The 14040-nt window shown below is 34.5% G+C and overlaps 1 protein-coding gene across 1 annotated transcript; it reads right to left on the bottom strand.

Annotated features, from left to right (window-relative positions):
* Positions 1-2383: 2383 nt before the first annotated feature.
* Positions 2384-12567, bottom strand: LOC139850739 (ABC transporter B family member 2-like). Its single transcript, XM_071840289.1, has 10 exons — positions 12147-12567; positions 11944-11998; positions 11350-11525; positions 7973-8173; positions 7096-7355; positions 5709-6629; positions 4819-5237; positions 4504-4745; positions 3759-4419; positions 2384-3099 (listed from the first exon to the last, which is right to left on the bottom strand). Exons 1-10 carry the CDS (start codon positions 12405-12407, stop codon positions 2546-2548), a joined length of 3750 nt encoding a protein of 1249 aa, XP_071696390.1. The 5' UTR covers positions 12408-12567; the 3' UTR covers positions 2384-2545.
* Between the last annotated feature and the right edge of the window lie 1473 nt (positions 12568-14040).

The raw sequence follows: 14040 nt of genomic DNA on the forward strand, positions 1-14040 counted from the left end.
TTTGGGATGAGAAAACATAAACGTTCTTTTAAACTACGTGAACACAAGTACAGGGAAAACAAACATTCTACATACGAGTTTGAACACAAATCCTCAATTCGATTATCATTAGTTACATCAGATGGTGTAAGCGAGAACTTATGTTATATGGCCATATGGGTTTGACAAACCCTCACTTCGGACGGTTCGCTACCGTCTACGGGTGAAATATATTTTCGGGAAACAGTGTATGTTCTAACACTATTATTATGGGGTTCAACGGACGGAATGTTAAGCTTTGATAATTGAGTGCTCGTGAATATTAACTTTTAGAATGTACTATGACTTTATCGATGTTGCAAATCTTGCGGTTCAACTTACTTTTACTCACTTACTTATTTAAACCTATGATTTCACCAACGTTTGCGTTGACAGATTCTCTATGTTTTTCTCAGGTCCTTGAACTTAGGTGATACATGCTTCCGCTCATACTTTTTGATACTTGCATTGGATGTCGAGTATACTTGCGTACGTGGAGCGTCTTTTTGACTACTTTTAATTGTGTCGCACGTGTTTCATACAAACTTTAAACATTGTTATGTACTTGTTATGGAAACTACTTTTGTAAACTTTGAAACATCCTTATTTATGAAATGAATGCGACATATTTTTCGGTCAAACTTTGTTATAAAGACTTACGACCATGTAATGGGACCATACGTAGATGACGCCGTCATTTGACGATTTGTCGGGGTCGCTACATTTGTGTAGGGAGAGAGCCCTATATTTATGGGAAAAGACTAGGGTTAAGGGAGAATTAGGGCTTATAGCTTGTGGGCCAGGCATAAATATAACCCTAATGGACCATACCCGATCAGTGTTCTTGGATGGCAACTGTCACAAGTTCATCATCGTCAATTGGTGACCAAAGGTTGGTGAGCATAGTAGCAATCGAATCAGTTTTGCCAAAGTAGGCCTCAACAGACTGATTATCAATGTTGAGAGCTTTGAGTCCGGCGTTAAGTTCGATGGTTTTGGATCTTTTATTATCTTGAAATACTTTCTGCAGGAAGGGGTTCAGATATGGTGAGAAATATCCCTGACATAACGACTGCATCCGCCTTTTTCCATTCTTCGTTTGCTTCTCCATCGGAGGCTTGATTCTTTTAAGATAATATCTAGCATGTTAAACCCGTCGCAATGAATCGAAAGAAGCTTACGCGTGTGTGAAATTAAGTTTTGCAAGATAAGTTTAATGGTCATTCTATGGGTAACGGATGTAAATGTATATCTTCTTATATTTTGACTGTTACTTAGAGCCTAAATTGAACTTTAGACATGTTTAAAACCGATAGAAATTTGATTATACCATTTTTATGGCGTCTCGCACTATTTTTTGTTTTTAAACCTACCTATTGGCCGAAGGTCCATTCGTAAGCAATCTCTCTATCCATAGAATATTGAGAGAGAGAATTTTCTCTACTCTTGGGTGTCTCACTATGAAATAGAAATGACTTCTCTTTATTTACCTCCGCCATACAATACTTATGGAATTGAGATTTGTTGTGATTATTTTAGGTACTGCTCTTGAATGCAAAATATTAGGTATTATTAATATTGCTTTTTGCTTATTACAAAAAATGAACGTACCAACACTAATATAAAGATACAAAAAGGGAGTGTGACTAGAGGGTGCGCATAATGCGCAATTTACCCGGTACCAGGTCTCGCGCTCGGTAGGCTTGATTACCCGAGGTTTTACCTTCTATGGTTGAGTCAATGTGCTCGTTCATAGGAGCTCTCGCTTAAACAAAAAAAACACTAATATAAAGATACAAGCATGAAAACCTAGAATAACCAAAAGCAATAAACGGGCTACATGAGCAGGCCCAATAGAGCATGGGCTGAGACAATAATTCGGCTAACAGAGTTAGGGCAGAATGTAAAAACTAAATTTGAGACATGATATGATGATCCATTGGTATGCCATTTCTGTATTTTGTTGATTTAATCTTCTGTATAACAGCCTTATTCATTTTTACTGTCAAGTGTCAATTCATCGTTCAGGTGTTTCTCAACCCTCAACATGCTCTTGCTCAGTAAGTTTATGCTTTTTATACGATTAGGAATATTCATTTTTTGCAGTGTTATGTTGTATATGCTTACCTCATTTGTATATACGTGACTTAATTTAACTAATGATATAGAAATATTTAACGCACAAACATGTAATTGGTACAGTGATCGAACCTATTTCAATCATACAGACAAAAACGAGTTCGAGTGCAATAATGTTAAGATTGTTGTTACGTTTTAAAGACCTTAAATGATGATTCACAAACAATTTAAATCATACATGAAATTTGTCAACAATGCTAAAAAGAAAGAGGATCTTTAACCAGCCATTATCTAATAAAAATAAAACTTTCAATTTATAATAGAATCAATAACTTAATCACACTATAAATCATCATCATATAAAGGTGATAAACAAACTATAAATCATGTATAAAACACGATACATCATTGATCAGCCGAAACATACGTTAAAAATCTCCGATCGTTATTATTTACCTCGATGCTGTTCTTTCTGCTGTAAGCTGATTAGTTTCGAGTACGCCCCATTTTCATTATCAACTAAGCTCGAATGAGTCCCTTTCTCCACAATTTTCCCATTCTGAATCACCGATATCTCATCCGCATTTTTAATAGTCGATAGCCGATGCGCAACAACGATACTGGTTCGATTCTTCATTAGCCGATCTAAAGCCTGTTGAACCACGCGTTCGGACTCCACATCAAGTGCGCTCGTAGCTTCATCCAACAATAGTATTGCTGGATTTTTTAACACGGCTCGTGCTATAGCGACCCGCTGCTTTTGTCCACCCGAAAGTTGAATACCTCGCTCACCGACTTTTGTCGAGTAACCCTCGGGAAGGGCGCTTATGAACGTATGAGCGTTCGCAAGCTTTGCGGCTTCGATAACTTCGCTTTCGGAGGCTCCTTCTTTACCGTAAAGTATGTTTTCGAAGATTGATGTTGCGAAAAGAGCCGGTTCTTGTTGGACTAGCCCGATGTGACTTCTAAGAGACTTAAGCTTCAGCTTCTTAGTGTCCTTTCCTGTAAGATTTGAAATTATGTATATATTAGCTTCCCATTAAATAAGTATGGAGTATTAATAGGTGTCAACATGGGTTCATGTTACATTGAGTCAATTTTCTCACGTTTATGTAACAGGGTGGGTTGGGTTGGGTTGATCCAGAACAATTTTGACGTCAAATCAGATTTACAAAATAGTTTGCTATTTTAGTAACTTCAGATAACCAGAACACATTGGGTCAAGATTACCACCTCTAGATAACCTTTTTGAGCTGTTTTCTTTTGAGTTACTTTTCTATTTACTGAGATGTAACATGTAACTGGGTCAAGATTGCCACCTCTAGATTATTTATATACATTTTGAAAAGAAAAATTAATGGGTCAAGATTACCACCTTTAGATAACTTTAGGTAATCTTTTTGACCCGTTTTCTTTTGAGCTATATTTCTATTTATTGAGATGTAACATGTAATTGGGTCCAGATTTCCAATTCTAGATAATTCATATATGTTTTGAAAAGCAAAATCATTAATGGGGCAAGATTACCACCTCCAGATACCTTTAAATAACCTTTGTGACCCATTTTCTTTTGAGCTGTTTTTCTATTTATTGAGATGAAACATGTAAATGGGTCAAGATTGCCACCTCTAGGTTATTCGTATACGTATTGAAAAACTTACCATCAATCATAATTTTCCCAGATGTTGGATCATAGAACCGAAGAATTAAAGAGATAACAGAGCTTTTCCCCGAACCACTTTGTCCCACCAGCGCCATCGTCTTCCCTGCTCGAATCTTCAAATCGAAATCTTTGAATATCAAGATATCGGGCCTCGAAGGATAGCTAAAACTGACACCTCTCAGCTCGATTGACCCGTCAACTTTCGTTAGTTCCTCACCAACATCATTCACAACTTGTGTTTTCCTATCAAGAATCTCGAAAACCGAAGCGACCATCTGGTTCCCCTTTAAAAGATCTGGCGCCATTGCTAATGTTTCGCCCATGGCTAACGCGGTCACAATTAAAATCATAAACGATTTCATGACTGATTTGAACCCGCATAACCCTTTTCCCATTAACACTGAACCGTACCATAATGCAAGACCGTAAGACGAGAATATGAAGAATTGAGAGACACCGTAGAATAATCCCGCAGCCTGCCCTCTTTTAAAAGACTGTTTTGATGGTCCCACTAGCTCTCGAGAATAAAGATCGAGCACTTTATTTTCGGAACAAAACGCTGCAACGGTTCGTATGTTACTGACCGCCTCACCGGCAAGCATATTAGCTTTTAGATAAGCTTTGTTCAAGTCACCTCCATACCCTTTCATAAACATTTTCTGATACAAAAAAAAAGATAAAACTTTTTTAAATAAAATGCAAATGGAACTGAAAATAGAGTTGGGAAAACTATAAAAAAAAACCTCGCTTATGTGGCCGCTGATGATCAACGGGTACATCGCCATCACTACGAGCGTTAATCTCCAGTTCAAAAGGAAGGCGATAAAAAACGAAGTGCAAATCAAGCCAAAGTTCTGTATCAATATCGTTGTTCGGTCAACCACTACGGTTCTTAGTAATGTGGCGTCACTTTCTAAACGTGACGCAAGCATCGAGCTTGTATTGTTCGTGTCATCAAACCATCCAATTTCGTTTCGTAATATAGCTGCAAAGATTCATGTTAGTAAAATCGGTTAAATACAACATGTTACTGTATCTAATTTGTATTTAATTGTTACCTGAAAACATCTTTTGACGAACGCGAAGAGTGAGCCTTTCTGCCATGATCCCGAAGCATAAATGAGTGACGGCGTAAACGGTGATACTTACGCCGGCACCAAAACAAAAAAGTGTGGCAATTTTTTTGACCTCGCGTTTCGTGGTGTCCCAGTCCATGTAATATGCTACGAGGGCTTCGCTAATTCCGAGCGCAAAGAGAGGCATCACGGATCCAACCATGAGTGCACCTATGGTGCCGCTTAAGCCGTAAACCCAGTCGGGCCGGATCATCGAGTATAATCTTTTTGAGGAAATGCGCGTTGGCTTGATGTATTCAACACCTTCGATACCAAGCTTGCCTACAGATTCTCGGTCGGAATGAAAACTGGCTCCGATACTCCTTGTGGTTGTGCGAGATAGTTCTCGTGAAAATTTCAGGCTACACGAGATCAGATTGGAAAAGAACACATAAATCAGTATTCTGCAAGTTAATTGGCTAATATATAAAACGGATACGTTGCAAATGGGTCGGGTTGGGTCAAGACCCGAATGGGTTTGAGTTGAAACGGGTCATTGTTTGAATTAGTGTGCTTTTTTTAGATAGGTCAAATGGATTGGGTCTAAATGGGTCGTGTCCGGTCGGTTCGAGGGTTTCCCAAATTTTCTTAAACTTGAAAAACTTAATAATACGAGTAATATTATTAAAATCTTGTAAAGACAAGTTAAGACCCATTAAGGACCCGTTGGGCCTTATATATCTGTTAGGCTTCATATAGGTCTAAATTGGACCCATTCTATAACCTTTTTATGGACCCAATTGGTTAAATACCTAACCAAATGGACCCTTTTTTAGCTATGGGTCTAAATTGCCGGGTATAATATTGTTAAAACTATTACAAAGGCAGTTTACCTGGAAGGTCTTCCCATTGAAGTAACACGAGATGGGGGACAATGCAAAGAAGCCGTTTCTTGAAGTTGAATAAGCGATGAATAAGCACTATCGGGTCGGGCCATGAGCTCATCATGGCTTCCGGTTTCCACTATCTTCCCTCGTTGAACGACGGCTATGATGTCAGCATTTCTAATAGTGGAAAGCCTATGGGCAACCACCACAGTTGTCCGGCCCACCATTACACGATCCAACGCCTCTTGCACGCTCTTTTCAGACTCAGAGTCAAGAGCACTTGTGGCTTCATCTAATAACAAAATCGAAGGATTTTTCACAATCGCACGTGAAATTGCAATTCGTTGCTTTTGTCCTCCCGATAATTGTATCCCGCGTTCACCCACTTGTGTCTCGAACCGTTCGGGAAGATTGTTAATAAACGTGATCGCCTCGGATAACTTTGCAGCGTGTGTGATCTCTTCGTACGTAGCCGAATCCTTCCCGTACAAAATATTCTCTCTTATTGTAGTCGCAAATAGTGCGGGTTCTTGATTCACCAACCCAATCTGGTGCCTAAGCCATTTGATATCAAGTTCATGTACATCGTTCCCGTCTAACAAGATCCGGCCCGATAGTGGCTCGTAGAATCTTTCTATTAATGATATTACCGTACTTTTCCCTGAACCGCTACCACCAACAAGTGCGACTATTTTACCAGAAGGTATATCAAGACATAGTTTGTTAAAAATCATCACATCTGGTCTAGATGGGTAACTAAAACGCACGTCATCGAACCGTATGTGACCATCTAATTTGGAAAGCATCCGTCCTGTTTTCTCACTCGTTTTGGCTACCGTTGACCTCTCTATCATTTCAAAAATCGGGTACGCTGCTGCTTTTGCCCGAATGAATGCACTGACATCTGGGGCAGCTTGCCCGAGCGAGCTGCATTGACAAAAGACAAAAATCTTGTTACACCCGTTATTTTTCATATATGCGACTGTTTTATCATAATGAGTTAATGACACAAGAATGAACAGATTTAGTATTAGAATATTAGGATTGGTTCATCCCGATTGTATAGATAGGCTCGGTCGGGCTGGACCAATCCTATTATTCTATTCTATGAGTAATATATTAGGATATAGTAAATTCTTTAATGTGTCAAATGAAATTATTACTAGTATTATTTTGGAACAACAAACACACACACCCTCTGTGTCCACGACAGGACTCAAACTCACAACCTCAAAGTGAATGAGTACCCTCGATACCGCTATGCCAAAAGCCTTTTGGTAAATGAAATTAGTAATTTAGAGTCAAACAAGTGAAACTGGTCAAACAGGTAAACGGCGCCCAAACTGTATTTTAGTTATCAGACTTTTTCTTGTGGATAAGTTGGAGGACTTACAGGCCAGCGATGACAACATTGAGCATGGTGGTAAATGAATCACCACCGTTAGCAATGTTTTTGTGGACAACGATGCTGGTGTACCAAACGAGCAAGGCCCATGAGAGGAACAGAACAAAATGCAACGTCCCGAGGCCCAAACCTTTGGCTAGGCCTGCTTTCTTGCCGTACTTGTAAGTATTCGACAATGCTGAAATGTACGAATTTACTGCCTTCTCTTCTCCTGAAAATGCTTGTACCGTTCTTACATTTCCAATCACCTGCCATTTTCAATATTATAACGACTCAGTTTATGTGATCGTGAGAGATTCTTGATTCGAGTACTAAATTGTGAAAACGTAAGGTCAAATCTATCAACGGAAAGATAAGATAAAAAACAGAAATTAAGTTATCTACATAAATTTTTTTTTTTTTTTTTTTTTTTTTTGTTACTTTTCTATAATTTTTTTTGAACTTGCAGTGTTTTTAATGTACTAAAGAACTTAAGTTTCCTACATCAAAGTTCTTTGTAAACGGTTGTTTACTTTTATTTTGTATCAAGTGTTGTTTCTATATGTCTCTGTTTGGAAAGGGGTCTGTTTCCACATCTTCTACAAGCAACCCATTTTTCAAGTAAGTGATAAATAAACAACAATTCTACTTACTAACTTAGAGATATACAAACAACAGATTATTAAGTGAAAAGTAAACAGGCGCTTAACTCACCTTACCTTTTTCTAGGAATTTGTCTATATATCTATACTAATACTCAAAATGTATGATAATAAATCAAGTCAAGTTCCAAGTCAAGTTAAACTCTCATATATTTAGAAAATGTTTGTTGTAATTGAATTCGATAAAGTTCAATTTGTACAAACTTGAAGTTAGAAAAAGAAACCTCTTCAGCAATTTCACCCGCTTTGACGTATGATTTACGGACTTGAGCAATGAGGCCTGTGGCGACGTAAGCATAGACACCACCAGCGATTGCGATCGCAGGTACGATTGACAAAGTCACTAAACTTATCTGCCAAACTCTAACAAACCCTACTATGAATCCACATAAGAATCTGCTGATGTAATGCATGAAGTTTCCCACCTGCACCCACACACATTACAATTACATTAGCATATATCTTTTTCTTTTTTCTCAAAAAGAAATTAAAACATTAATATATACTCCTTAAATTTCAATTTAATTGTTCATTGTTCTAACTTTTATCTGTTACAAAATAATTAGTTGCTTCTAATTTCAACCAATCATAAAACGCTTAAAGTAATAAATTTGAAATTTCATTAGTGAGTATTGCAGTAATAGTACTTTTCATAGAGTATATATATATATACTTTATGACACGTTCAACAAACTGTTTGTATATTGATTTAGTTCATTTATGATATGGTCAAAGGGTAAAAAAAAATTGTTTTTTTTTTGCTATGAAATATGATTCAGGCCACATAGAACGTATGGGGCAAAGGATCGCAATGTAGTTTTTTTCTGCTATGTATGATCGTATACAAAATTCACTCCAGTATAGAAAATGTGTAATCCGTTCGATGAAAAGTTTTTCGTATTTATATATTTCTCTATTTTTTCTTAAAAAAGAAAAAGAAAAAAAGAGATAGAAAATTAGTTTAGTGATAGAACACCATAAGTGTGATGCATGAAAAATTAGAAGTGGGTACAACTCCAGTCTGCCCAACAAGATTACAAACTCATTAATTACAAACCTCCCCCTAATAAATGTGGCATTTATAAATCACCCCCCAATATTTAGTTGCACATAATTAACACCGCTATTCTTTTGCTTTATTTTAATTTCCTTTAATTTTCTTTATTCTACATTTAGTTATTATTTATTTTTCAACACATACTTTTTATTCATTTTTGTGAAACTGCATGACCCTTTAAATCAAAATGATTTGTTTGACTTATTATAAACCACTTCTGTGAAACGAAAGATATTATTACCTTTACAGATATTAATAAATTACTCCATAAATTAATATTACTACAGTAATATATTAATATATTATGAGAAAAAGTAAGTTGTCAATTGTTCATTAAGCCATCGACAGGGAATGTGGATTGGATCCTGCTTTGTAATTTAAAGTAACATTGTAATTGTAATATTGTAAAGACTATGTGTGTGTATATAAATATAGTTTATTTATTTATTTTTAGAACAATATATTATACCATTGTTTATAATATTATTATTTATAAATTACATAAGATGATGTAAAATTACATGTTAAATGAAACTTTAATTGACCAAAGGGTTATTGGCCTGACGGTATTTAGGTGCCCCACTAACATTGACGTCATGAGTTTAAGTTCTACTGTGGATATTATGTATATATTCGTGTAAAAAATCGTGTAGATAAGTACGTTTGTCTTTTAAAAAGTGAATCTCTAATTGTTGTCATTCTGTGAGTATATTAATCCTAATTTTTTTATTTTTTTTTGGCAAAAAAGAAATATATTGATCACAACTTTTCACAAAGGAGTGAAAAATTGAAGTTAACAACATAGAGCATAATAGGCTAGCTTGGATGGCCACCAACACTTTCAATGAAGGTGAGGTCACGGGTTCGATTCCCTTCAAGGCACTTCAAACGCTTGGGGCGAACTTAAGAGACCAATAGCCTGAGGATGCTTTACCTGGTAGCGGTGGAGGGTTGGTTTGCCGTTTACCCGGGGTTTACCCGCTGCGGGGGGGGGGGGGGGGGGGGTCAATGTGCCCGTTCGTAGTAGGGGTTCCTCGTAAAAAAAAAAAAAAAAAAAAGACTTGCCCACTTGCTATCAAGCATACAAATAAAAATACAAAAGCTAAGCACAAATAGCCTATTTCAACACTAAGTTATAAGGACCAAAAGGGCTGCATCTTCTATCTGACCAAAATATTGCAGGTCACTTGTTGAAACTGCCTCTTCAAACTCTACACTATGGATCTAAAGATAAATAAAAGCAAAAATGTAGTTGAAAATTAATTGGGACACCTACCTCTAAATGCATTTATTTATTATTAAAGCAAAGTTCCATACTTTTATGTATCCATGTAAAGGTGTTCCTGATGTTTATATAAGTTCTTGTATTTTTAAAAAGAAAAATAGTTCTTATATCTCGAAAAGTAAATAAATGAATAAATAAATAAAAGGTATGTACGTACACACTCAATATAATATAAAAAATACGTAGTAATAATTTTAACATTAACAATTTAACGATTGTCATAATAATTCTAACGTATTACTTTCAAATTTATATTTTCAACCCTTCAACTTCTGTATATTCACACAAGCACCCCCATAATTTACTGCTACACGTAATTACCCGTTTTATATGTAATACCAGCCAGGGTCTTCTGTGACAATATTTTTAACCAGTTGGGTATGCATATATTTTAGCAAAGACATAAATTTTACTTCAATGAATACAAGGAAACTGTTACAAAGCATTCCAACTATGAAAAATATTCTTTTTCTAAATGAAGTAGTATTAGATCCAATGGGTATATCTTTAAAATAACTGAACTTTATATTATATATTTCCTTAAACAATTCCATCTTTTCATTTATTCATTCTCAAATAGATAGAAGTATCAAATATTATAGATCCACACTGAAAATGATATAACCATTAAAAATGATATATCCATCATACTTGTGCATTACATACTTGTATTGTATAAGTAATTAAAGTTCATATATATATGATGAATCTATCATTTTTTTAACGGTGAAAATATCACCATCCATATTATATTATATTATTAGTATTTGAAAGAGAACTTAAAACTATGATTCCTTTTAAGTGGAATTGAAACAATGAAACATTAAGTAGTATATCTTCAAATATTTATTTATTTTTTCTTTTATTTATTGAGTTATTATATATTATATTTAAACACATTTATTGTTTTCCTTTACTTTTCAACATTGCATGTTAAGCTATTAAAAGATCATTAAAAGTATTATTGAGTAGCTATACTTTAATTAGGAAAATAAATTGTTCATAAACTCTACAATCAATTATATGACAAATCTAGCATTATCTCCTATATTATGCACAATCATTTTTTATATATTAGGCATAAACGTAATTATCCATTAACAAGTTGTATTATACAATCTATTAAAACATATTCTCAGCGAATATATAAAAAAAATCGATTATTAGAATATCACCATCAATATATCTATATCTATATCTATATATGTAATTCATAATAAATATAAATATAAATATTTTAAATAATAAGAATAATGTACCTTCTCAGAAATGGCATCTTGAACAACAATTATATCACTAGTGATTGCCGAAATGACTTCTCCTGTTGAAGCTTCGGTGTCAAAAAGACTAATATCTTGGCTTAACATTGATTTTAAATATGCCATTCTCATTTTTGCAGCTTGCCTTTCTCCACTATGCATCCAACAAGCCACCTCTAAACACATTTCTTAATTAATTATATAACCAAACTCCCAGAATTTAATTCTATCTTATTAAATCATTAATCATAATTATTAATATTTAATTAATTACTTAAGTTTGAACCAAACAATTACAAGTTTTAATCAAATTATTATACTCCGTATAAAATAAAGTGAAGTTAACTACTTGGTATTTTGGACCAAAACTTTAATACTAATCCAACTACTCAATTTTGTCATTACCAAGCTTGGATTTTATGACCATAACTTTCTTAATCCCAAAAAATATTCTGACATTCATATGAATCACATCGATCAAAACTCAAGCGTGTATTTCTTAATTTCCTCTATTCCATATCCTTTTGCATGATATTAATTAATTAAAACGAATAATAAAAATTAATAACCAAACATAATTAATTAAACACTTACCGAGCCAGGAAGAAAATAGTATCACCACACTAAGATACACAAAATCCAACGAATACTGCCAATAAAAAATAATATAACAAATAAGAAAAACAATTTTCTACAAATTAATTTCTCATCCAAAATTTCAAAAAAAAAAAATCATATAATCATTTTTTAGACGAAATTTTATAAAAATAATTATTGTCCAGTTTGATCCAACGTACCTTTGCAACTTTATGAGAAGCTTCTTTAGGAAAAAGATATGCGAGTCCGATAATATTAATCAACTTGCCGAAAAATATAAAAAAAACCGGCACCGATGCACCATGTATGCATGCTCCAACCGAACCAAGAAACATAAGTAAATAATCGTAAGAATCAGCAAATGCAAAAAGTTTAAACATCGAAACTTTTTTAGGTTTTTGAGTTTGGGTTTTTTGTTTCTCATCATCATAATCATTAGTGGCTTTAGAGAGTGAACTCATTTTATCTTTTTGGGTTAGAAAAAGAAAAAGGTAGGGGAGAAATGAAGGGGTTAATAATAGTAGCGGTGGTTTATGGTGGTGGGTGGTGGTGCTAATAAGGTGAAGAAATTAGTTCGGCTCCATTTAATGCAAAGCAAAAGGAAAACAAGACAGAGTGTGTGTTGACTCATGACATAGGCGTATTTATGTCATTTTGTATGTAGAGAAAATATAGGTTACAATAGTGTAACTTATTTAATGCATATATGTTATATTTATGTTATTTTTTTTTTACTATTGGGGAAAAGTTTACTATTTACCACACTAGTACAAGTATTTTAGAGTTTGAATTTGACATTTTAATTGATACTTAAGGTACTCATGGTATGTGTATAAATAACAAATGGAATGATATGACTAGAAAAGTAAATATTTTTTTATTGCATTTACGGATGTTAATTGTTTTTGAAATCGGGTGTTCGTTTTTTATCCGTAAGCGTTCAGTGGATGGATATTTGAAGTATTATTAGGCTTTGTTGGTTTTGGTTAGAGTGTCAATAGAAATGTCACAAGTTCTCACCATCATCAACTTTACGATGTTCAATTTTTTGGTGATTCGTTTAGTTCAATATGTGTGAAGACGTAGGGTTTATATTTCTCAATAACTTATGTTATTTGTTTGGATTAATGTTTGTCCTATGTTACAAGCTTTTATTTCAGTTTGTTAGTTCTATACGCAATTCAAGTAATGAGGAGAAAGGCAAATGATATGAAAAATAATCTAAGTTACTTAATTTAACAATAAAGGTAACCTCCAATTTGTTATAATACACGAAAAGGATTAGGATTTTTAATTTTGCAAAGAAAAAGACTACGATTTGAAAAGGTGTGAAATTGGGGTAATAACGTCAAATTCATTAACGATCATTAGTAAAAAATACAAGGTTGGACCCTAAAGTTTGTTAAAATTTTGCACAAAAGGTACTCTTTATCATCTTCAATCCCACCACCACCACCACCACCGCAATATCATCGGAAACCACCACCACTAATCATGTCGGAAATGTTCAAACCACCACCTCCGCCACTGTTTTCATCGGAACTCGATTTCAGATCTAACCCCGTTTTTTACTTTTATTGATTTTTTTTGTGTTTTGAAATTTGAGAACGAATTAGCGAAAAGTAAAAATGTAGAAAGCTTCTAAATCACGAAGTGAACGCGCCTACAAATTTACATCTCTTGATGTGATGTTTTGATCCCCTTTTTCTGATTGTTTGTTCGGAAAAAAACCATTTTAAATCGAATTATTTTGAGTTTATGTATTGATTATCTGAAAATCTAATAACACAAAAGCGTTTAGGATAATTAAACTCGCGTTTCTGCATATTTTGGTTGATTAATTTCATGTTTTGAGCCACTTTTCACCGTCGCCGCCACCAACCGCCACAGCTCCGCTGCCAATCGCCACAACTCAAGTTTCTGTAGACCTGGTGTTGTTGATGGTTTAAGCTGATGTTTACAGAAATAGTAAAAGGTTAAATGCTTCTTGTTGATGTTTACAACTCAGAGATGTTGATGATGAGAGATGTTGATCATGATGATGATGAGTAGTGATGAAGATGATGGTGGTGATGAACATGAGTGGTGATGAAG

Source organism: Rutidosis leptorrhynchoides, chromosome 5, assembly GCF_046630445.1.
Source record: "Rutidosis leptorrhynchoides isolate AG116_Rl617_1_P2 chromosome 5, CSIRO_AGI_Rlap_v1, whole genome shotgun sequence".
NCBI classification, from domain to species: Eukaryota; Viridiplantae; Streptophyta; class Magnoliopsida; order Asterales; family Asteraceae; genus Rutidosis; species Rutidosis leptorrhynchoides.